The sequence below is a fragment of the Ranitomeya variabilis genome, chromosome 5 (genome assembly GCF_051348905.1).
Source record: "Ranitomeya variabilis isolate aRanVar5 chromosome 5, aRanVar5.hap1, whole genome shotgun sequence".
Taxonomy (NCBI): domain Eukaryota; kingdom Metazoa; phylum Chordata; class Amphibia; order Anura; family Dendrobatidae; genus Ranitomeya; species Ranitomeya variabilis.
In genome coordinates, this window is record NC_135236.1 from 647,902,403 (window position 1) to 647,927,927 (window position 25,525).

General features: G+C 44.5%; 1 protein-coding gene across 2 annotated transcripts in view; it reads right to left on the reverse strand.

The window, feature by feature from the left end:
* Nucleotides 1-8,491: 8,491 nt before the first annotated feature.
* The window catches only part of DCTN4 (dynactin subunit 4), a 32,719-nt gene continuing 15,685 nt past the window's right edge, over nucleotides 8,492-25,525 (reverse strand). The window contains exons 12-13 of one of the 2 annotated variants that reach the window (XM_077266346.1): nucleotides 24,985-25,082; nucleotides 8,492-13,604 (exon numbers count right to left, since the gene is read on the reverse strand). In XM_077266346.1, coding sequence (XP_077122461.1) covers nucleotides 13,382-13,604; nucleotides 24,985-25,082 — 321 coding nt within the window. In that variant the 3' untranslated portion in view covers nucleotides 8,492-13,381. The remainder of the gene's footprint in view (nucleotides 13,605-24,984; nucleotides 25,083-25,525) is intronic. The other variant, XM_077266345.1, reaches the window with a different exon arrangement.

A 25,525-nucleotide genomic window follows, 5' to 3' on the forward strand; every position in this document is an offset into this window, starting at 1 on the left:
TTCATGCTTGTTCTGGTTCATTTAGGCTTCCTTCAAAAGTCCAAAACACCCAGTCCTCACTTGGTTCTACTGAACAGGGCTAAGATTACTATAGGAAAGTTTGCTTCAGTTTCCTCATGGGGGTCTACATATTTCACCCATAAAATGGATAACAAATGTTGACTAAAGGTGTCGATACATCCTCCACTCACATGCATACTGTTAAGGGAACACAGTCGGGTGCACCCAAACGTCCGGACAAATGCACAATTGACTGACGAGTGATGGACGAGGCTGCGGCTGTTTTCACTACTAGGCCAGATATTGGGGAGCTCACAGTGAGCATATGATATATACATAACCGATTCCAACTCATGGAATATATATATATAAAGCTCCCCTGAATCCATTTGCTACCTGTAATGGGTGTCCAATCGGCCTGTATAAATGATTGATGGTGGCAGCTAGTGGTTCCTTTTGGTATTGTGGAGTTTGGCCACTATAGGACACAGATTTCAGCGATGCCTCGCTTATCAAGCTCCTTGGTTTTGTTTGCTTGCAATGATTGTTAGCACAGTAGCTTATAACTGCTAGGACACAGCAGTGCATGCATGCTAGTCCAACACGCCCCCTCCTGTGATAAGCAGCAGTCTTTGGACATTCTATTTACAGAGCCTGGTGTGGGCGGGGTTAGCTTCCTCAGCTCTGCTGTATTGCTAATTCTAAAAGCTCTGATTGTGTCAGAACAGCTGCATCCAGTAAACTAAGTGATATATCGTTGGATTCAGCTTCTCTTTGCCTACACCAGGCTGCTCTCAGATGAGGTAGCAAAATCCTGCTGAAAGATTCCCTTTAAGTCTTCAGAACACAGGGAGATCAGGGCTATGCATCCACACATTACACTCCCTCTAAGAAGATGACTGGTGTGGGAGTGATGGTACCGGCATTATATTTCGGAATGGGGACGCAGGACACTTAGACAAAAGTGACCTGTCAGTCAGGGAACTTTGGACAGTGGTGGAAGACACATGAAAAGAGAACAGAGAACAATGAGCGCAGGGCTAATCTCCCTGCACTTGCGCCTCATTTGCATACAATTTGAGTTAGGGATTACTTTTGAACGAAAGGAAGGATTACAAAAATAAAAGAAGGTACAGATTTAATCTGAATTAGTGACCTAAATCAGATGTGTTTGGTTCATGGTACAAGAAGCTGATAACACAATCCCTTTAATCCAGGACAGTATGCAGTAAGCTCCTGAGCTCCCTCTTGTGGTGACAGCAGGCAGCTGGTATATTTTATGTCTACGCAGAGGATTTGCAGAAAAAAAAGAGATATTAAAATGAATTATGAACCTATTTAGATAAAAAAAAATAGAAATCAAGGGTGGTCAATCACTTGTAGAGTCACGTACCCATGACAGATGTCCCTCCTGCCTGCCACCAACTCCTTCCCTATCAATAAAATAAGAGATACTAACCAGTGGACCAACAAAGCAAAACTAAAGGTGTCGGGATGGACAAAATAATGCTTTATTTTCCTCTATGTTCACTATAAAGTATCGGCATAGTACAGACACAACTTATTTTACTGCTGTTATTTCTTTCTGCACAAAAAAGCATTTTTTGTTGAGCTCCATAAAAGCTTATGCCGCCTCTCATTCATGTCTGTTACTGATTTTATCGTCTATCTCTCGCAGTCCTGCTGGGCTATTCATACTGGAAGGAGATTAACATAAATTATGGAAAATACATTTACATTTCCAGCTCTCCAAGGCAATTCTGCAATATTTTACATTCAGATGGTGGAAAAAAAAAAAAAAAAGTAATCGCTCATGAAAGTAAATATAGCGTAGGCAGTCATTATCATATTCCCGCTAGGTTATCTTAGCCCATCCTGATAGGAAGAAATAGTTTTAGAGAGACTTTTTATAGCTCGAGTCGTAAAATTCGGCTGCACTGCACATAAATAGGATATAAAAAGGTGGCAGCGTTCAAGGCTATTTTGGAACATTCTTTTCACTAAGCAAAGTGTCGCCATCTGTGCCTTGTAAAACTTAGTGCAGCTCCAGTTTGGGGGTCTTAATTTATTTGCCCATTTGGCTGCAATGCATGCCAAAGCTTGTATCAGATTGTGACATTAAAATAGTAGGTCTCCATATGCAACTATTTTTCATAGAATCCTAGAATGTTAGAGTTGGAAGGGACCTCCAGGGTCATCGTTTCCAACCCCCTACTCAATGCAGGATTCACTACACCATCTCAGGCAGATGTCTGTCCAGCCTCTGTTTGAAGACTTCCATTGAAGGAGAACTCACCACCTCTCGTGGCAGCCTGTTCCACTCATTGATCACCCTCACTGTCAAAAACATTTTTTCTAATATCTAATCTGTATCTTATCCTTTCAGTTTCATCCCATTGCTTCTCGTATTTCCTTGACAAGCCAGCTGGTATGTCACTCTCCATAAGGAGAAACGTTACCCCTTAGACCCCAGTCCAGAGCCTCTCACCTAGCCAAATCAGTTCTCATGCTTCGCACTGACGAGGGCCAACAGCCCGAAACACCGTGTCTGCGAATTGAGATACTGATTTGGCTTTTATCCTAAGTCATATTGCACGACTCGTTAAAGAGTTGATTGTGACTTGTAGGATCGCTACTTCCAATAGGTGGCGCTATAGAGTTAAGTCCTCTTTTTTTCAGCAGAGGCAATTTGCACATGTACAAATGAGAATAAGGATGATCCCTCTACACTGTGACAGCCCTTCAGATATTTGTAGACCGCTATTAAGTCTCCTCTTAGTCTTCTTTTTGGCAAGCTAAACATTCCCAGATTCTTTAACCGTTCCTCGTAGGACATACTTTGCAGTCCGCTCACCATTCTGGTAGCTCTTCTCTGCACTTGCTCCAGTTTTTCAATTTTCAATGTGTTTTTTTAAAATGTGATCCCAGAACTGGACACAGTATTCCAGATGATGCCTGATCAAGGAGGAGTAGAGGGGGATGATTACTTCATGCGATCTAGACTCTATGCTGCCCTTAATACATCCTAGAACTGTTTGCTTTTTTGCTGCTGCATCACACTGTTGACTCATGTACAGTTTGTGATCCATTTCTATAGCCAAGTTTTTTCATATGTGCTGTTGCTTAGTTCTAGTCCTTCTATTCTATAGATGTAAACTTTGTTTTTCTTGCCCAGATATAGAACCTTGCATTTCTCCCCATTAAATACCATTCTATTAGTCGCTGCCCATTGTTCAAGATTATCTAGATCGTTCTGAATCAGTCTTTTCTAGTGTTAAGGTACCTTCACACTAAACAACTTTCCAATGAGAACGACAATGATCCGTGACGTTGCAGCGTCCTGGATAGCGATCTCGTTGAGTTTGACACGCAGCAGTGATCTGGATCCCGCTGTTATATCGCTGGTCGGAGCTAGAAGTCTGGAACTTTATTTGGTCGCTAGATCGGCGTGTATCGTCATGTTTGACAGCAAAAGCAACGATGTCAGCAATGTTTTTACATGGAGCGTGAACGATAAGTGAGTCGCCGTTACGTCACTGGATCGCTCCTGCATCGTTCTGGAGTTGCTGTTTGACGTCTCTAAAGCGACCTAACAGCGACGCTCCACCGATCTAGTTTAGGTCGGATCGTTGTCTATATCGCTGGAGCGTCGCTTAGTGTAACGGTACCTTTAGCTATCCCATCTAGCTTTGCATCATGTGCAAATTTGATCAGTTTACCTTCAGTTCCCTTATCTAGATCATTTATAAAAATGTTGAGCAGCACTGGGGCCAGGAAAGAGCCTTGTGGTACCCCACTTGAAACACTCTTCAATTTGATGTACAATCATTTACCACTCTTTGAATACAATCACTGAGCCAGTTATGAATCCACCTAAACATAGCCTTGTCAATCCCATACTTGGTCATTATTTCAATAAGGATTGTATGAGATACTTTATCAAATGCTTTTCTGAAGTCGAGATATATTTAGTCCACCGCATTTCTCTGATCCACCCAGTCAGTGATTCCATCATAGAAGGAAATCAGATTAGTCTGGCATGACTTGTTTGCTATAAACCCATGCTGGCTCTGATAATTACGGTATTCTTATCCAAGTACTTACATACCTGCTGTTTAATAATTTGTTCAAAGATCTTTACTGGTGTAGAAGTAAGGCTCACTGGCCTGTAATTTCCTGGCTCCATCTTCTTTCCATTTTTGAAGAGAAGGACAACATTTGCCCTTCTGCAATCTTCTGGGACTTCTCTTGTTCTCCAGGATCTTTCAACGATTCTGGCTAGTGGTTCTGTAATTTCCGCTCCTCTTTCAGTACCCTAGGATGTAATTCATCTGGACCAGGAGATTTACATTTATTTTTATTAATGTATTGAAAAAATGAAGCAACATTGCAAATATTCTTGATAAAAAAAAAAAGTTTTGTTTCATGTACACAGCTCTGAGGCGGAGCAAGCTATGTGTCTCCATGGTTACAGACTACACATAAACCCTGTGTAGTCTGATCTAACAGTCATATGTTTATGAATAAGCGGGCACCGTCAATCAATACAAGAATACTGGGATCACCCAATGCATACAAAACAACAGAGCACAAATCAAAGAAAAAGTGTATGCATAAAAAAGGGGATCACCAAGAGAATTTCTTATGAAGTGTTATATAAGAATGCTTTTTATTGAAAACCACCACATGCAAAAACCATTAAAAACATTTTAAAAATACACAACTCCGATTACAATCAAAAGAGTATGGGTCATACAAATGATGTGTACAATACACCAGAGTCCTACATGCCATAATATTTGATAGTTAACAAACCTCTAAATAGTAGCCCGATGCAAAGATTTGCAGATAAGAATAAATAAATGCAGGCTGGTAGCAATCACGAAATATATACAAAATATACCTGCTGCTATCGTATAGTAAGTTTTAGATATTCAAACCATCCTCTTGTGAGAGGGTTATATGAAACCAGTCAGCTGCAAGGACCTCATTAAGCATAGATTTAAATTAATGATATTTATTTAAATTAATGTTTTTAATGGTTTTTGTATGTGGTGGTTTTCAATAAAAAGCATTGTTATATAACACTTCATAAAAAATTCTCTTGGTGATCCCCTTCTTTTTTATGCATACCCTTTTTCTTTGATTTGTGCTCTGATCTAACAGTCATCTATCTTCTTCTTCGCAATAACATACATTTAGTTATTCAGCAATGTAAAAGTAGAGGATAACCTCTTTAACACCATTATCATCATTAAAAAGGGAATCTGTCTGTAATTTTATGCCATGCAATCTGAAGACAGCATGCTGCAGTGGTTAAAACACAGATTTCAGTGATGCCTCTTATCAAACTCCTTGGTTTTGTTTGCTTGTAATGATTATTTTAGTACCAGTAGTTTGTCATTGCTGGACTAGAGCAGCAAGAGGCTGCTGGTCTGACACCTCCCTCCCCCTTTTTTATAGGTAGCTCACTGTCTATGGACATTGTACACTGCTCAAAAAAAATAAAGGGAACACTAAAATCCCACATCCCAGATATCACTGAATTAAATATTCCAGTTGTAAATCTTTACTCATTACATAGTGGAATGTGTTGAGAACAATAAAACCTAAAAATGATCAATGTAAATCCCAACTAATATCCCACGGAGGTCTAGAGTTGGAATGATGCTCAAAATCAAAGTGGAAAATGAAGTTACAGGCTGATCCAACTTCAGTGGAAATGCTTCTAGGCAAGGTAATGATGCTCAGTAGTGTTTGTGGCCACCACGTGCCTGTATGATCCCCCTACAACGCCTGGGCATGCTTCTGATGAGGCGGCGGATGGTCTCCTGAGGGATTTCCGCCCAGACCTGGCCTAAAGCATCCACCAACTCCTGGACAGTCTGTGGTGCAACGTGATGTTGGTGGATGGAGCGAGACATGATGTCCCAGATGTGGTCAATCGGATTTAGGTCTGGGGAATGGGCGGGCCAGTCCATAGCTTCAATGCCTTCACCTTGCGGGAACTGCTGACACACTCCAGCCACATGAGGTCTGGCATTGTCCCACATTAGGAGGAACCCAGGGCCATCTGCACCAGCATATGGTCTCACAAGGGGTCTGAGGATCTCATCTCGGTACCTAATGACCATCAAGCTACCTCTGGCGAGCACATGGAGGGCTGTGCGGCCCTCCAAAGAAATGCCACCCCACACCATTACTGACCCACTGCCAAACCAGTCATGCTGAAGGATGTTGCAGGCAGCAGATCGCTCTCCACGGCATCTCCAGACTCTGTCACGTCTGTCACATGTGCTCAGTGTGAACCTGCGTTCATCTGTGAAGAGCACAGGGCGCCAGTGGCAAATTTGCCAATCCTGGTGTTCTGTGGCAAATGCCAAGAGTCCTGCACGGTGTTGGGCTGTAAGCATAACCCCCATCTGTGGACGTCGGGCACTCAGACCATCTTCATGGAGTCGGTTTCTAACAGTTTTTGCAGACACATGCACTTTTGTGGCCTGCTGGAGGTCATTTTACAGGGCTCTGGCAGTGCTCCTCTTGTTCCTCATTGCACAAAGGCTGAGGTAGAAGTCCTGCTGCTGGGTTATTGCCCTCCTACGAACCCCTCCACGTCTCCTGGTAGCGTCTCCAGCCTCTGTACACTACGCTGACAGACACAGCAAACCTTGCCACAGCTCGCATTGATGTGCCATCCTGGATGAGCTGCACTACCTGAGCCACTTGTGTGGGTTGTAGAGTCCGTCTCATGCTACCACGAGTGTGAAATCACAACCAACATTCAAAAGTGACAAAACATCAGCCAGAAAGCATTGGTATTGAGATGTGGTCTGTGGTCCCCACCTGCAGAACCACTCCTTTATTGAGTGGATCTTGATAATTGCTAATAATTTCCATCTGTTGTCTATTCCATTTGCACAACAGCATGTGAAGTTGATTGTTAATCAGTGTGGCTTCCTAAGTGGATTGATTTCACAGAAGTTTGATTTACTTGGAGATATATTCTGTTTAAATGTTCCCTTTATTTTTTTGAGCAGTATATTTACAGAACCTGGCGGGGTTGGCTTCTTTAGCTCTGCTGCATTACTAATTCCAAAAGCTCTGATTGTGTCAGAAAGGTTGCACCCATTAATCTAAGTGATACATCATTGAATTCAGTTCCTCTTTGCCAACATCAGGCTGCTCTCAGACAAGGTAGCAAGATTCTGCTGACAAATTCCCTTTAACTTTGCATTTAGGAAGTAGATGGAAGGAAAAAAAAGAATCTATGTAAAGATGTATTTTGCCTCCCCCTTCATCAAATTCACAGCTCCTGGGCTCTCCCACATGTCATAAAAACAGGTCCATAGTTCTGACCAGCTCTAGTATCGTCCCTTTATTTGTTTCACATCCAAACTAAATTTGTGCCCCCAATAAACTACAAGTTAACTTACATTAAAGTAACGTCTCTCGGATGTAAAGTCAGGAAGAAACAAAGGAAGTAAAGCTGGAGCAGCAGTCAGCAGGGGATGCTCCATTTATCAGCACATCGCAGAGCCACAGAACTAGTGTTTCATCGTTCTCTCTCAAAAAATGTATCATGTCGGTTAAAAGTTTTGAAAGGGATTTTTTTTTTTTTTTTTAAGAAAAAACAGCCCAGAACTGTCCCTGCTCCCATAGGTACCTTTGAAGGTGAGGAGGTTTGGGCCACAAGCCATACTGTTCTACTGTTATTCCCTAATTTGTCCCCTCCCCGGGGACCTTGGTCAGATATGCTAGACAAACAGGGGTAACAAAAAGCATCTAACATACAAAACACTCACGAAAGGTAGAGATATATAGGGAAGGGTAGGAATGTACAAATCAAATGGGAATAGGACAGCGAAGAAAGCATACACCCAAAACCAGCACGCAACAATCTCCAGCAGCAACAACGATCTCCAACTCAGCACAGCGACTCCAAGGAGCGAGGAAGTAAAACTTTCACTGGCAAGGAAGAGAAGGTCTGGCCAGATTTTATAGGGAGAGGAAATGACCAAGTCAGGAACAGCTGTGAGATGGAGCTGCAAGTTTCTAACTAGCATAGAAAGGGTCGTTAACCTCTTCAGCACCAAAGGAAACAAAATCATTAATATGAAACACAAACACACAGGCAAATGGAACATATGAGATTCACAATTTGTAGTGATCTTCTAACCCCATATCTCCCAGGAGGATGTGAGTTGCTTGTGACAATACCATGTTGAAAAACAGCTGCAAGTCCGAAACGCATCAGGTTTTGCCTTTTCTGCAATATTTTTAATGTACCAGGAACCTTTTAACCTGTACTAATAACCAAAGAGCAGGCTACCTTAATTTGCTTTGTTTCCTACCCTGAATAGCCTTATTGAGGGGCTAATCCAAGTTTGGATCATTAAGGGCAGAAATTCAAGTCCTCAGATGCTTGGATGGATCTACAATGTAAGATGTGTAAGCATTGCCTAATGAACACAAAATGGCAGGCACACGTAACTGCACGGGTTTTATTAACTTTATTAACATTACTGTACGGTCACAACATTACATATAAGCTATAAGGTGAACCATCTGACAGCTGACAAGTCTTGCAAGAGTCACCATTTGCTTATAATGCTGCATATAGTTAGTGAGCAAGTGCTGAGCCACCCCGAGGTGCCCAGCCCAGAGATGGCCGATCCGGTACGGCTCTGTACATTACACCAGTAAAACATCAATATACTGACAGTCCGCACCAAACTCAGGGTCTTACACTTCCAGCCGGACCAAGCAATCATATCCTACCAGACGGTAACATTTGGCAAGTTGTAAGTAGAAAGTAGAAGTCGTTGCGGACTGAACTACTGCAAAGTTGGACCGTTCTTGCTTTATATTCTTTAGCCCCAGTAGAAATTAAGGAAACACGAAGCAGAAAGGCTTGTGCTGATACATCGCATACGATAAGCAGACGCTGCATGATAATACTATAGACACAATAAATATAGGCTATGCCAGGAGGTCATGCTCTAGGTGCGGTGACGGTGTAAACGTAACAAGACCGTCCGTGTATTGGCAGTGACCTACCACAACGGGAGGGAAGAGATGGCATCTGCTCCGTCAGCCATTTATCACAACATCGATGGCTGAGCAGCTACACTGGAAGGTGATGGGATAGGAGTGTGGCCTCCATTCAAAAAAGCGGTGGGAATTAGCGCAGCTTTCCTACTCTATTTGGTTACTATCACATAAACCAGAAAAGACTGCTCTATAAAAACGAAGTTATGTTCACTTTCACAGCAACTTAAAGGGGTTGTCCAGGCTTGGGGTCACTATGACTGCAGATTTGTGAGTGTGTACGCTCTGCCAGGACTCTCCTGTGCCGGGTGCATGACCACAAGTAGGCCATTTGCTTACATGTGGTCACATGCCGACTAAACGTGCGTGGCCTCACTCAACACACATGAATTGAGCAAAACCAGACAGGTCTAGTTGGAATGTGGCCAGAAGTATGCAAATCAAACACTCACAGTCACATGACCGCACACTCCCAGTGCCGACATCAGAGAGACCTACAGAACTTTGTGCGACGTGAGGATTCACAAATCTACAGAGTCACTGCAGACATGAGCTCCAAGCCTGGACACCCCCTTTAAATTAATCCAATGAGTTTAAAATGAAAAAAATAAAATAAAAGCAGCTTTGTAAATAGTTTCAAATTCAAATCTCCGACTGTTCCATCGCCATAGTAACAGACTACAAACAAGCCCTGTGTAGTCTGATCCAAAGTACAGTTTTGAGTTCAAATCTCCAACTGTTCTATCGCCATAGTAACAGACTACAAACAAGCCCTGTGTAGTCTGATCCAAGGTACTAGTTCCTTCCACCTGTCCCCTACTTTCTGCTCACATACTGAATGTATTTTACCACCAAGAAGTTGGTGAACATATGGAAAAGTCTGCCTGACAGATCAGACTACAGCGGGTGTGTGCTTGTAGTCTGTTACCAAGGAGACAAATCTGTTTTTGAGCTGTAGACATAGAACGGTAAAAGATTTTTAATCAAAACCATTTACAAAGTTGCCTCACTCTTCACCTTAAAGGCAATGGAAACAAGACACAACCTTTCAGGAAGCCCACTTACCATGTACTGCCAATAAAAACCAACAGAAGTTTAATGGCAGATGTACATGGCCTTAAAGGGTATATGTGAGGTCAGAAAAACATGGTTGCTTTCTCTTAAAGGAACAGCGCCACTCTTATTTATAGGCTGTCTGTGCTACTGCAAATCCAATCAATATACACAAACCCCATGGGGCACCAATGAAGCCTTATGGACAAGATTGGCGAATATCAGCCATATTTTTCCAATCTTAACCAATTTAGAGACCGGGAAAGGAAAAAAAATTGTCATATCAGTGGAATGGAAGCGTTCCCCATCAGCTATAGTGACCTACCGCAGTCATACGTAGCAAGAGCCTTAGAAGAATGTGAAAAAAACAAGTATGTAACCCATCATTGTGACATCAGTAACATATGTTGTATCACATAATGTATTGATGTATTTAGTGTTTGCCACACACACAAAAAAATAAAATAAAAAATGTCACATGCTATACATCATACAAGAAAACAACGCATTAAATAAAATGTTTAAGGCAAAAGTGAAGAACGTATCTGTGCTGCTTCCAGGATGGAAATGTAGTAATACAAAAAGGTTGATACGAGACTTATAACTTATTATTGGATCACTTTTATGTATGGAGTCACTAACAGAATGGATCAAAAACTGAAGGTAAAAAATAATGAAAGCCATTTCATTGCTTAATGGGGTAGTTCACTTCAAAATGTCCTTTGCGTAAAATTTAAAACAAATTAAAGGGAATCCGTCAGTAGGTTTTTGATATGTAACCTGAGATCAGCATGATGTAGGGGCCGAGATCCTGATTCCAGTGATGTATCACTTAGTTTACTGGGTGCAGCAGTTGTGATAGAATCACAGTTTTCTCTGCAGCAGATCCCAGAATGCTGGGCTGTGTGAAACCCCGCCCACACCACTGATTGGCTGCTTTAGGTGATGGGGGTGTGGTTGGACTAGAAGGCAGCTAGTCCTGTAGTCATAATCTCCTGCTGATAAAACAGATTGTATTGAAACTGCAAAAAACAGTAGAAAGTGATACATTGCTGGAATCAGGGTCTCTTCCTCTACATTATAGCGCTCTCAGATTAAATAGCAAAAACCTGCTGACAGACTCCCTTACCCCAAAAAAAAAAAAATACTCAAACCTGCCTTGTTCTCTGCAGTGTCTACTCCCTGCTGCTGCAATGACATCCTGACCAGCAGCAGCCAATCACTGGCCAAGGCTGCTCACCACTGCAAGCCAGTGATTGGTTGAGTAGTCACTTACGGTGTTATTGAGCTGGACCAGAGGGTAAAGAATTAGGGACCTCAATGGGAGATATGGTGGAATCACTAAGGACTGTGTCACATGGTTGTTGAGTCATGAGACCCTTAGACGATGGGTACAAGGAACTCAGACAGGAGACTGCAGCCTTATACATATCATTGGAGAATCGTGAGCTCTCAGGCTGCAAGAGTCTCCACGCATGTGTAAATGGCATGTTCACCATTACAACCAGTTTGTGTTGCTACAATGCTAACGGTCTCGATTAAAAGCTTCCTACTAAGGATCAAAGTGGCAGCAAGACATTACATAATACTTGGTAGCTTATCTCCTGGTGATCTAGATCTGCGGTGCTTCCCCAGTCTATTAGACTTCGACAGGTACAGACCAACCACAACCTACAACTTCTGCCAAGGACGTCGGCAGAGCAATAGTCGTGCTTGCCCCCAGTGTTAAAGATCTCAGGTTAACGATGCATTCATACAAGCGTGGCCCCTCCGTGCATCATCAACCTCGGCCCAAAATGGGAATTAGCTCAGTTTTTGATGAAGATTATTTAGGCTGATTGAGTACGAGGAGTCAGCATCTCTTCTATCGCTATATACCAAGAGCAACCAGTAAGACTAGGACTCCTGTTAACCCCGACTATGGAGGTAACACCCAAACCGCTTATTCAGCGTGAAACAGACTGCTGAAGATGAACCCAGACCAGGGTTACATGCACTTTAACGGATCTTAATACCCTACCGTTTTGAGTCTTCAGCTCCTATGCAGAGCCATGTATCGTCATTGCAACCAACTACAAACAATGGTTGTGTAGGCCGATACTGTGGTTATTGCTATCCATCAGTACCCTACTTTTTAAGCCGGCCATACTCACTAAATAGCCGATCGTTCAACTGACAGCCGTCAGACGTCTCTGCTGGTGACTTATCTAGGAGAACAATGCAATCCGCAGTCCGAAATTGGACCTGTCCAATCAACATCTTCCTCAACGATCAATCACCTAGCGCCCCCCCATAGACAGTGTCGATATAGGTGGGTTCGGGTGACTTTAGTCTAATGTGTATGGAGGCCTTTACTAGCATGCATTTGGTAAATTAGCAAACGGTAGTGAATAGATGGACGGAAGTATGTAGTGTTGCGGCTGGTTGCCATGGAGACGCATGGCTCTGCCTAGGAGCTGCAGCCACAAGACGGCAGGAGGTAATTAATCATGACCATTTGCACTGAAGCGATACAAACTGGTTGAAAAAGTGGAAATGTCTTTTAATGGGTTTTAAAAGCACCCTACAGATTGCCGGCTTCTGGGGATTTAGATTGGGGTCCTTGGCAACTTAAAGGGATCACTATGCCACGTCACCCTCAAAAATTATGATGTGTCTTCACTTTTTATTTTTATATGGTAGCAACCTCTTATCCTCTCACGCAGAGAAGACAAGTATTCGCCATGAAGGACTGGGGAAAATGGCGCCATTTCCAGTACATAGCCAAGAACACAGAGCAACGGTGACACCTGCAGGCTACAGATGGGCATGCAACCACAATTCAGTGAAGGAAAGTAATTGGAGGAACTCCCTAAAAAAAAAATGGATTCTCTTCCCCCATCTTCTTTCTCTGTAATATAATGTATCATACAGTAGATGGCCCCCCAAAAAACACAAATAAAAACTACTGCTGAGAACAGATCCTATCAGCAATGATGCCGTTTCGCACGTGTAATCAGTTTCCTATACATTGTTAGTGGACTCAGACTTGTTACGGGGTCTCCTAGGTTTACATGCGTGTTTCATACCTAGTTTGCCTCTACGTCCAGTGTTTAGGGGGGGGATCACAGAGAGACCACCAGAAGAGCTTTCCCACAAGTCACCGCCTCGTAGGCACAAATGTTCACAAACCTTCAGTACAAGTGCATTAAGCAGCTTGTTCTCGGCACTTTGGTCTCCAGGTTGAAAAGACCATGCTGCTAGCGACATGTTCCAGTGCAGGAACCAAGACGCACGGGGTCTAAGGGGCGGCAGGTACCACCGGTCCCAGGTCGAGCTCCACGTGATGAGCCAGCCACACCGCCTCAGAGCCGCACTCGCCCTCTTCTGTCGGTCGGATGGGGGTGGGCTGGTTTCTGAAGTCGTGCTTCAGCTTAAAGCTGACGATCACCTTTCCTTTTTCTTGCAGAGGAGTCACTTTGATGAACACCCCGACTTTGTTAGCCTTCCTGAAGGCGACAACGCTGGAGGAGAGAGGAAACTTATTAGAAAATTGGCCTACCGACTGTCTGCAGTGCTGCAGACAATCAACAGAAACTGGAGCAAAGGCAGAGAGTCAGCGCCGGCCCAGGGAGGGTGAGTAATGAATTGCAGCTTACACCAGAAAGTTTTCTGAAATAGGACCATCCCTTTAAAGGAAACCTGTCAGCATGTTTTATACAGCATGGCTGGGCGGGCACATGTCCCCCATTTAAAAAGATACCTTATTTGTAGAGATCCGATGTGACACTCCTGAGAAATCTAGAGTAGAACCCATATACAAGTGTACTGGGGGCGTGGCAGCCAGAGTAAAATGACACACCCCCAGAGCACTATCAGCCTGATTTGCATATGGTTTCTACACTAGATTTCTCATGCCTGGCACATCGGATCTCTACAAATAGGGATTTTTGTGTACTCACCGTAAAATCCTTTTCTCCGAGCCAATCATTGGGGGACACAGACCGTGGGTGTATGCTGCTGCCACTAGGAGGCTGACACTAAGTGATACAAAGAAAGTTAGCTCCTCCCCTGCAGTATACACCCTCCTGCTGGCTCTCAGCTAACCAGTTCGGTGCAAAAGCAGTAGGAGATCAATAACAACATATGAGCGTATAGCATGTCATATTATATATGAGAGTATAGCATGTCAGAATATAAAAACAAGCACAAGCTAATAGGGTGGGAGCTGTGTCCCCCAATGATTGGCTCGGAGAAAAGGATTTTACGGTGAGTACACAAAAATCCCTATTTCTCCTACGCCTCATTGGGGGACACAGACCGTGGGACGTCCCAAAGCAGTCCCTGGGTGGGGACAACATCAGATCAGGCCCTGTGTAACCGCTACTTACAAGTGCGCCACCGCGGCCTGCAGAGTCCGCTTGCCCAGACTCACATCTGTGGAAGTGTGGGAATTATAGTGCTTCAGGAATGCATGCGGACTGGATGAATCCGCATGCTTGCAGGCGTGCCTTGCCAACGCCTGGTGCCTAGAACCCTCGATAGACAGGGAGATAGGCTGACCTCTAGCTCGGAAGGACTCCTGGATGGTGAAACAAATTCACCATGTTATCATGGCCGATGAAACGGCTAAACCCTTCCTGAAAATGTCAGGAAGCCTTCCTCTACCATCAGGAAGCCCAAATAAAGCGTCCAACCGTCGGCAGGATGCCGACCTCGAGACATACCTACTCAGAGCACTCACTTCGTCCAGAATATGGGGAACTCATTCCTTTTTGTGGACTGGTGCCGAAAGAGATGAGGGAAGAACTATGCCCTCATAACAGTTGTGATACATTACCACCTGGTAACAAGGGATGGGGATGGCCTGAGGACAACCTTGCCTTGAAGGTAATAAGGGAAAAAAAGTCTCAAAGAGCAGAGCTGCTAGCTCCAAAGACTCGTCAGAGTGAGGATATCGCTGAGAAAAAAAAGGGGTGACTTTCCCTGATAGTAAAGTCTGCCCAAATGAAAAGGAGTTTACTGTAAGGCTCCTAGGACCATTAAGGTCTCAATGATCTAACGGTATGCGATAGGGAAGAACTACATGTGAAAACTACCTGTGAGAAAGTCCCTACTTGCAGTTTTGCTGCGATAAGGCGGGAAGATACTAGCACCGCAAACAAAAACTAACGTGGTCAGTACGGATCTCGGAGGATCACTAGGGCCCCCCTTTCTGCTTCCGAAAGGCTTTCGGAAGTAGTGGAAGGTGAGGAATGGTAACTGGTACCACGGCCGAACCAAAGCATGGAATGCGATGGCTCTTGGATCTCGAGGCTGAACCACGAACACGAGTACATTGTGATTCAGTCTGGACGTCATCCGACCTACAACTGGAGAGCTCTAGTGAAGGCAGATCTGATGGAAGACCTCGGGGAGAAGTTCCCACTGACTTGAGGCGAAACCCCGACTCCTGAATTTGTTTGCCGTCCAGAGTTCTACTCGTGGGATATATACTGCAGAGATCACCGAATGATAGATCTCGGCCCATCAGAGAAAGTGAGGTACCTTGGTCATGGCGCCTGACCGTGGGAACCTGTTAGATGATTGACGTATGGCACCGCCGTGGCATTTTCCGATTGAATTCGGATAGGGTGACCCACCAGATGGCAGGACCTGCTGTAGGACTACCGTTCAGATCTCCAGAGCAATGATGGGGAGAAGAAAACTGGCATTGGTAGTTACTAATAACCATTAAACCGGGAGAAAGGCCCTGGATGAAGAAGGGGCTCAGAGACTATCGTCTGAAAGTCTGTTTGACTTGCTGAAAACGAGCGGAGAGAAGGAAACCACTTCCATTGTCGTCACCATTTTTCCTCAGAATTCTCCTAGCAAATCGAATGAAATGAGGGGGAGAGTAATCAAGTCCTCAGAACTCTCCTTGCGCGAGCTCCCTGTTGAAGGGCCATGACCTTGTCTCGAGGGAGAATTACCATCCTTTTAGAAGTGTAGCTGCCAGCCCAGGTGAAAGGTATCGCAAGTGATATAGACGACTCAGCGTAGTCCTGGAAGGGCGACTAGACAGTTGACCAAACAGGGCAGGACGAGCACGCCTCTAGGGTGCAAGAGAAAACATGACCCGTGCGAACACTCTGGGTGCGGAAGCAAGGCAGAAGGACAAGGTTGTGACTTGAAATTGCTGTTCATGAATGGAAAGGCGAAGGAATTTTTGACGAGGGTAAGCATCCCGATGTCGATGGATGCCGGAAACTGCACCTTGTTCTGTTGAAGTAATGACTGAGGGGAGGAACTCCATCCGAAGAAGGAGGACCATGTCAAAGGTTGTTAGAAGTTTGAGGTCCAGGGTCGGTCTTACTTTTCGTTCCCCTTATTGGAACCAAGATCCCTTAGATCTAGACTGTGCTGGACAATCCTTATACAATCCTTTGTCAGTCTCCCGCTCAAAAGTTTTGACTGGCCAGTTGTTACTGGTGTGAATCAAGGTAGTTAAGGTCTCCAGCCAGGAGACCATTGCTCTAGCAATCCATGCGGCGGCTAGAGAGGATAGAGCGCTGAACCTGAAGCCGCAACGAACCAGATTTGCTATCTGACAGTCCGTGGTATTTGTAATTGAAGACCCATCGGGTAGGGATACTGGTTAATCTGCCCCGTGGCAGATTGTGCGGCTGCATCCGGCAGGTCATAGTCTCTTGCCATCGCCGCTCTCTTTTGACGGTGCAGAGATAAAAATTAGGAACCTTCGATCCATCAACCTCTTAACAGGGAAGTGGAGAGGAATTGTCCGCCTTCTTGCATCATCCGCTAAATAGTGGTGATGCAGAGGGGGGTGTGGGGAGATCGGTGCCCTTTAAAGGACTCGTCGCCCTTAACCCCTTCACCCCCAAGGGTGGTTTGCACGTTAATGACCGGGCCAATTTTTACAATTCTGACCACTGTCCCTTTATGAGGCTATAACTCTGGAACGCTTTCACGGATCTTGGCGATTCTGACATTGTTTTCTCGTGACATATTGTACTTCATGTTAGTGGTAAAATTTATTCGATATAACTTGCGTTTATTTGTGAAAAAAATGGAAATTTGGCGAAAATTTTGAAAATTTTGCAATTTTCCAACTTTGAATTTTTATGCCCTTAAATCACAGACATATGTCACGCAAAATACTTAATAAGTAACATTTCCCACATGTCTACTTTACATCAGTACAATTTTGGAACCAAAATTTTTTTTTGTGACGGAGTTATAAGGGTTAAAAGTTGACCAGCAATTTCTCATTTTTACAACACCATTTTTTTTTAGGGACCACATCTCATTTGAAGTCATTTTGAGGGGTCTATATGATAGAAAATACTCAAGTGTGACACCATTCTAAAAACTGCACCCCTCAAGGTGCTCAAAACCACATTCAAGAAGTTTATTAACCCTTCAGGTGTTTCACAGGAATTTTTGGAATGTTTAAATAAAAATGAACATTTAACTTTTTTTCACACACAATTTATTTCAGCTCCAATTTGTTTTAGTTTACCAAGGGTAACAGGAGAAAATGGACCCCCAAAGTTGTTGTACAATTTGTCCTGAGTACGCTGATACCCCATATGTGAGGGTAAACCACTGTTTGGGCGTATGGCAGAGCTCGGAAGGAAAGGAGCGCCATTTGACTTTTCAATGCAAAATTGACTGGAATTGAGATGGGACGCCATGTTGCGTTTGGAGAGCCCCTGATGTGCCTAAACACTGAAACCCCCTACAAGTGACACCATTTTGGAAAGTAGACCCCCTAAGGAACTTATCTTGATGTGTGGTGAGCACTTTGACCCACCAAGTGCTTCACAGAAGTTTATAATGCAGAGCCGTAAAAATAAAAAATCATATTTTTTCACAAAAATGATCTTTTCGCCCCCAATTTTTTATTTTCCCAAGGGTAAGAGAAGAAATTGGACCCCAAAAAATGTTGTGCAATTTGTCCTGAGTACGCTGATACCCCATATGTGGGTGTAAACCATTGTTTGGGCGCATGGCAGAGCTTGGAAGGGAAGGAGCGCCATTTGACTTTTCAATGCAAAATTGACTGGAATTGAGATGGGACGCCATGTTGCGTTTGGAGAGCCCCTGATGTGCCTAAACATTGAAACTCCCTACAAGTGACACCATTTTGGAAAGTAGACCCCCTAAGGAACTTATCTAGATGTGTGGTGAGCACTTTGACCCACCAAGTGCTTCACAGAAGTTTATAATGCAGAGCCGTAAAAATAAAAAATCATATTTTTTCACAAAAATGATCTTTTTGCCCCCAATTTTTTATTTTCCCAAGGGTAAGAGAAGAAATTGGACCCCCAAAAATGTTGTGCAATTTGTCCTGAGTACGCTGATACCCCATATGTGGGTGTAAACCATTGTTTGGGCGCATGGCAGAGCTTGGAAGGGAAGGAGCGCCATTTGACTTTTCAATGCAAAATTGACTGGAATTGAGATGGGACGCCATGTTGCGTTTGGAGAGCCCCTGATGTGCCTAAACATTGAAACTCCCTACAAGTGACACCATTTTGGAAAGTAGACCCCCTAAGGAACTTATCTAGATGTGTTTTGAGAGCTTTGAACCCCCAAGTGTTTCACTACAGATTATAACGCAGAGCCGTGAAAATAATTTTTATTTTTTTTCTCAAAAATGATTTTTTAGCACCCAGTTTTGTATTTTCACAAGGGTAACAGGATAAATTAGACCCCAAAAGTAGTTGTCCAATTTGTCCTGAGTACGCTGATACCCCATATGTGGGGGGGAACCACTGTTTGGGTGCATGACAGAGCTCGGAAGGGAAGGAGCGCCATTTGGAATGCAGCCTTAAATGGATTGGTCTGCAGGCGTCACGTTGCATTTGCAGAGCCCCTGATGTACCCAAACAGTACAAACCCCCCACAAGTGACCCCATATTGGAAACTAGACCTCCCAAGGAACTTATCTAGATGTGTTGTGAGAACTTTGAACCCCCAAGTGTTTCACTACAGTTTATAACGCAGAGCCGTGAAAATAAAACATCTTTTTTTTTCCCACAAAAATGATTTTTAGCCCCCCAAATTTTTATTTTCCTAAGGATAACAAGAGAACTTGGACCCCAGAAGTTGTTGTTCAATTTGTCCCGAGTACGCTGATAACACATATGTTGGGGTAAACCCCTTTTTGGGCGCACGGGAGAGCTCGGAAGGGAAGGAGCACTGTTTTACTTTTTCAACGCAGAATTGGCTGGAATTGAGATTGGACGCCATGTCGCGCTTGGAGAGCCCCTGATGTGCCTGGACAGTGGAAACTCCCCAATTCTACCTGAAACCCTAACCCAAACACACCCCTAACCCTAATCCCAACGGTAACCCTAACCACACCCCTAGCCCTGACACACCCATAATTCTAATCCCAACCCTAATCCAAACGTAAATGTAATCCAAACCCTAACCCTAACTTTAGCCCCAACCCTAACTTTAGCCCCAACCCTAACTTTAGCCCCAACCCTAGCCCTAACCCTAAACGTGACTGAAATACGTGGCACTGAAATACGTGGCACTGAAATACGTGGCACTGAAATACGTGGCACTGAAATACGTGGCACTGAAATACGTGATACGTGGCACTGAAATACGTGGCACTGAAATATGTGATACGTGGCACTGAAATACGTGGCACTGAAATACGTGATACGTGGCACTGAAATACGTGGCACTGAAATATGTGATACGTGGCACTGATACGTGGCACTGAAATACGTGGCACTGAAATACGTGGCACTGAAATACGTGGCACTGAAATACGTGGCACTGAAATACGTGGCACTGAAACACGTGGCACTGAAATACGTGATACGTGGCACTGAAATACGTGGCACTGAAATACGTGGCACTGAAATACGTGGCACTGAAATACGTGGCACTGAAATACGTGGCACTGAAATACGTGGCACTGAAATACGTGGCACTGAAATATGTGATACGTGGCACTGAAATACGTGGCACTGAAATACGTGGCACTGAAATACGTGATACGTGGCACTGAAATACGTGGCACTGAAATACGTGGCACTGAAATACGTGGCACTGAAATACGTGGCACTGAAATACGTGCAACTGAAATACATGGTACTAAAATATGTGGCACTGAAATACGTGATACGTGGCACTGAAATACGTGATACGTGGCACTGAAATACGTGATACGTGGCACTGAAATACGTGGCACTGAAACACGTGGCACTGAAACACGTGGCACTGAAACACGTGGCACTGAAACACGTGGCACTGAAACACGTGGCACTGAAATACGTGGCACTGAAATACGTGGCACTGAAATACGTGGCACTATGACTGTCAGAAAATGTTCATTAAACGGTTAGGGGTAGAGTTAGGGTTTGGATCCCTTTATCACCTTGATGGTGGTGGGTGGCTTTTCAGTGTGTTTTCTGTTTTTTTTTTCAAAAAAATGCATGCGTTTTTAACGCAAACAAACGCATGTGCTTAAAAACGCAAGAAAATACTGCAGGTTGTATTTCTGAAAATGAACGCATGCAGAAAAAAACCGCATGCGTTTGAAAACGCGACCAAACGCGTACAAAAAAAACGCATGCGTTTTCAATGTTAAATATAGGGAAAAAACGCATGCGTTTTTTTGTGCAAAAAACGCTGCAGACAAAAACGCAAGTGTGAAACCAGCGACGCTTTTTATAGCAAAAAAGTTTTTGCGTCCCCACATTTTGAGACCTATAATTTTTCCACATTTTGCTCCACAGAGTCATGTGAGGTCTTGTTTTTTGCGGGACGAGTTGACGTTTTTATTGGTAACATTTTCGGACACGTGACATTTTTTGATCGCTTTTTATTCCGATTTTTGTGAGGCAGAATGACCAAAAACCAGCTATTCATGAATTTCTTTTGGGGGAGGCGTTTATACCGTTCCGCGTTTGGTAAAATTGATAAAGCAGTTTTATTCTTCGGGTCAGTACGATTACAGCGATATCTCATTTATATCATTTTTTTATGTTTTGGCGCTTTTATACGATAAAAACTAAAATATAGAAAAAATAATTATTTTGGTATCGCTTTATTCTCAGGACTATAACTTTTTTATTTTTTGCTGATGATGCTGTATGGCGGCTTGTTTTTTGCGGGACAAGATGACGTTTTCAGCGGTACCATGGATATTTATATCAGTCTTTTTGATCGCGTGTTATTCCACTTTTTGTTCGGAGGTATGGTAATAAAGCGTTGTTTTTTGCCTCGTTTTTTTTTTTTTTTTTCTTACGGTGTTTACTGAAGGGGTTAACTAGTGGGGCAGTTTTATAGGTTGGGTCGTTACGGACGCGGCGATACTAAATATGTGTACTTTTATTGTTTTGTTTTTTTTATTTAGATAAAGAAATGTATTTATGGGAATAATATATTTTTTTTTTTATTATTTATTTAGGATTTTTTTTTTTTTTTTTACACATGTGGAAAAAATTTTTTTTAACTTTTTTACTTTGTCCCAGGGGGGGACATCACAGATCATTGATCTGGCAGTGTGCACAGCACTCTGCCAGATCGACGATCTGCTGTGCAGGGCTGCAGGCTTACCAAGTGTCTGCTCTGAGCAGGCACTCGGTAAGCCACCTCCTTCCCTGCAGGACCCGGATGCCGCGGCCATCTTGGATCCGGGACCTGCAGCCAGGAAGGAGGTAGGAGACCCTCGCAGCAACGCGATCACATCGCGTTGCTCCGGGGGTCTCAGGGAAGCCCGCAGGGAGCCCCCTCCCTGCGCGATGCTTCCCTATACCGCCGGTACACTGCGATCATGTTTGATCGCGGTGTGCCGGGGGTTAATGTGCCGGGGGCGGTCCATGACCGCTCCTGGCACATAGTGCCGGATGTCAGCTGCGATATGCAGCTGACACCCGGCCGCGATCGGCCGCGCTCCCCCCGTGAGCGCCGCTGATCGGTGATGACGTACTATCCCGTCGGCGGTCATACGGGCCCACCCCACCTCGACGGGATAGTACGTCTGATGTCAGGAAGGGGTTAAAAATCAGGCCAGCCATGGCATCACACGTAGAGGCTTCTGTCCAGTGGATCGCTTATCCGAACTGAATGGCAAATGCTCTACGAGAGAGTTTAGTCTCCTTCTAAGGGACATTGCGTAGTCTAGAGCAGAACCAGAGTCTTCGTCAATGTAACGAGATTGGTTACTCTTCTCTGAAGCTCTGGCAATTTCAGGCAATATCCAATCCATATTCAGAGATTTGTAGTCATCAAATCATTGCTGAGGGAGCAGGAAATGAAAAGCTTCCGTTTTCTAGATGCCTGTATGTTTCTAGACACCTGTACGTTTCTAGAATACTTGCGGCCCCCGCTAGCTGACGGCTCCCATGTAGGATAGGGACCATGTATAACGGTCCTGCGAGCACTCCAAGCCACATAAGGTACACGAAGGGATTCAATCTCTTGGTCAGAGAACCATGGATTGCGGTCAGTGATGAAGTCCACTGAGGGGAACTAGAGGATAAGCTGGGGTTGGCTCCTCGGATTGTGCCCTTAAGGCCAGGGAATACTGGTCATGCGCCCTTAAGACCAGGGAATACTGGTCATGCGCCCTTAAGACCAGGGAATACTGGTCATGCGCCCTTAAGACCAGGGAATACTGGTCATGCGCCCTTAAGACCAGGGAATACTGGTTATGCGCCCTTAAGACCAGGGAATACTGGTCATGCACCTTTAAGACCAGGAAATACTGGTCATGCGCCTTTAAGACCAGAAAATATTGGACATGCACCTTTAAGGCCAAGGAATACTTGTCATACGCCTTTAAGACCAGGGAATACTGGTCATATGCCTTTAAGACCAGGGAATACTGGTCATGTGCCTTTAAGACCAGGGACTACTGGTCGTGTGCCTTTAAGACCAGGGAATACTGGTCATACGCCTTTAAGACCAGAGAATACTGGTCATGCACCTTTAAGAACAGAGAATACTGGTCATGCGCCTTTGAGACCAGAAAATACTGGACATGCACCTTTAAGACCAAGGAATACTTGTCGTATGCCTTTAAGACCAGGGAATACTGGTCGTGAGAGAAGATGTAAAGTGGATGTGCCCCTTTAATGCAAAAAACGTCGTCCTAGTGTGAGCTGGCCGGGTGGACCAAGATGGCCACCGGGAGTTGCAGAGTTGATAAAATCTCGCAGAGAGCGAGAAGCGCCAATTCGGGGGGCGGAGCCACGGACATGATGTTGAATAGGCCCAAGCCGGGGCCTAAATTTCTGTAGCCGGCGGGCGACACCGGCGGGGCGTTCTAGGCGAGACTTCCGGGATGCGGCCTACACATCAGCCGAAGCCAGGGTCTAAATTTTTGCAGCCGGCCAGAGCGTTACCTCAGAGAGGTGGGCCACAGGAAAGTGGCTGAGGCTGCCTGTCAGCATGTGGATATCCCTCTGAAGATGAATCCACTCACCATCGTTGCGCGTCCCGGCATGGAGCCGCCGCGGATGTGGGTTCAGCGCTGTTCTGTGCAGCGTGGACGGTGCAGGGATAAACCTCAATCGACCATCCCTTTGTTAGGGAGGTGGAGAGGAACCGTCCGCCTCCTTGTGCCATCCGCTTTCACAGTGGTGGGACAGCGGGGGCTGCTCGGACGCCATAGAGAGGGGCCTCTGTACATCCACGGAGTTCAGCCCTCGGGTGGACAGGGCCAGTTGTCCGGCATTAGGCCTGGCTCCAGGAGAGGATACATGGAGGCGACACTCCATGTGGTCGCCTGCTGCTGGTGTGGGGAGATCGGGACCATGAAAGGAACCGTCGCCCCTGAAGTGAGCTCAGGCATGGCTTCCCACGTCGCAGGAGAGGTACGGGGGAGGTATACTCTCCGTGCTCGCCTGTTGATGATTCGGGGGAAATCGGAACCTTGAAAGGAACCGTCGCCCCCTTCACTCCGTTAATTAAAAAATAAAAATTTACAGAAAAGTAAAAAATAAAATAAAAACGTTGGGGTCTGAAACAGACCCGTGTGCCTCCTACAGACACTAAGCAAGAACTGGTTAGCTGGGAGCCAGCAGAGGGTGTATACTGCAGGGGAGGAGAGAATTTTCTTTGTATCACTTAGTGTCAGCCTCCTAGTGGCAGCAGCATACACCCACGGTCTGTGTCCCCAATGAGGCGAAGGAGAAATAAGGTATCATTTTTATTGGGGGACAAGCACCTATAAAGCCACATCACTACTGCCATCTGTAGAAACATGCCGACAGGTTCTCTTTAAGGAAGATGGCTACAGATCCCTGCAGCACAAACTTAAATTTTCATGATCTCAGTAGGCCCAGATGTCGGACCCCGACTAATCAAAAAGAGATGGCATACCCTAGCGACATGCAACCACTTTATAAAACGTGTACAGCTCTTTAAAGGGGTTTTTACACCTCTTTTTATAAAACTGGTCAGAGGGAGGGGACGACTTTAACAAAGAAAGCAGTGGTCATTACACTCCAGGGCCGCCATTAAGGTGGTTCCTGCAGGCAGGAGAAATTCAGATATTTCGCCCGTCAATCAATCAGTGGCCGGGGAGCTGAATGGGTGGGACGTCGTCACTTCTTTCTCTTAAATGGCTCCAATTTAAAGAAAAAGGGTGGGAAGCACAATCCTCTAATGTTACAATACTGATAGAGGGATCTAACAGACAGATACATCTGAGGATATAATCAGTGATAGGCCTCATAAGATTGTCAGCACTGGACTGAAAATATGGCTGCCGTAAATGGTATATACTATATATACTGCAGGCAGGGCCTTCAGGAAAGCAGTCCGTGTCATTTCTGCTTGGAAATAAAAATGGAACCAGTAATCTTTTCCGTAATCACACGAGAACAGTATTCCCTTCTAATATCATCAATTCAAGGAGAGACTTACTCCGGGTCATCCTGGAAACTCTGTGGTTCCGCCAGTTCGTCGTATTCGGCAGTAGCATCTTTCCCAGCGAGCACCAGCTCCTTTGTTGGTACGACCACCTGTAATAAAGGTCATTATTAGAGTCTTCATGGACACAGAATATCAGGAAATACAAAGCTGAACGAGCAATTAAGTATATAGATAAAAAAAAAGGGTGGTCCGAAATACAACACCCTAAATCCCGGTTTATTTAATGCCGTAATCCAAACTATTATCTAATCTACTGTAATTAAAAATTATTTAACTTCACCATCTGTTTATTTTTTTACAACTTCCTTTTTGATGACACTTTGTTTTGAGAATCCCAGCCCCATTTCAGGTGTTGGGCTAATGATGTGCTAGTGTGCACAATGACAGTGCAATCGCTCGCTGGCTAAGATCAGTAGTAATAAGCCGGCACCAGAGCGCACTGTCAGTGTGCATCGTAAAAAAAAAAAAAAAAAAATACCAGGTATGCAGAGACCAGCAGTGCCCCCGCAAGTAACAGCACTTGTGGGGGCGC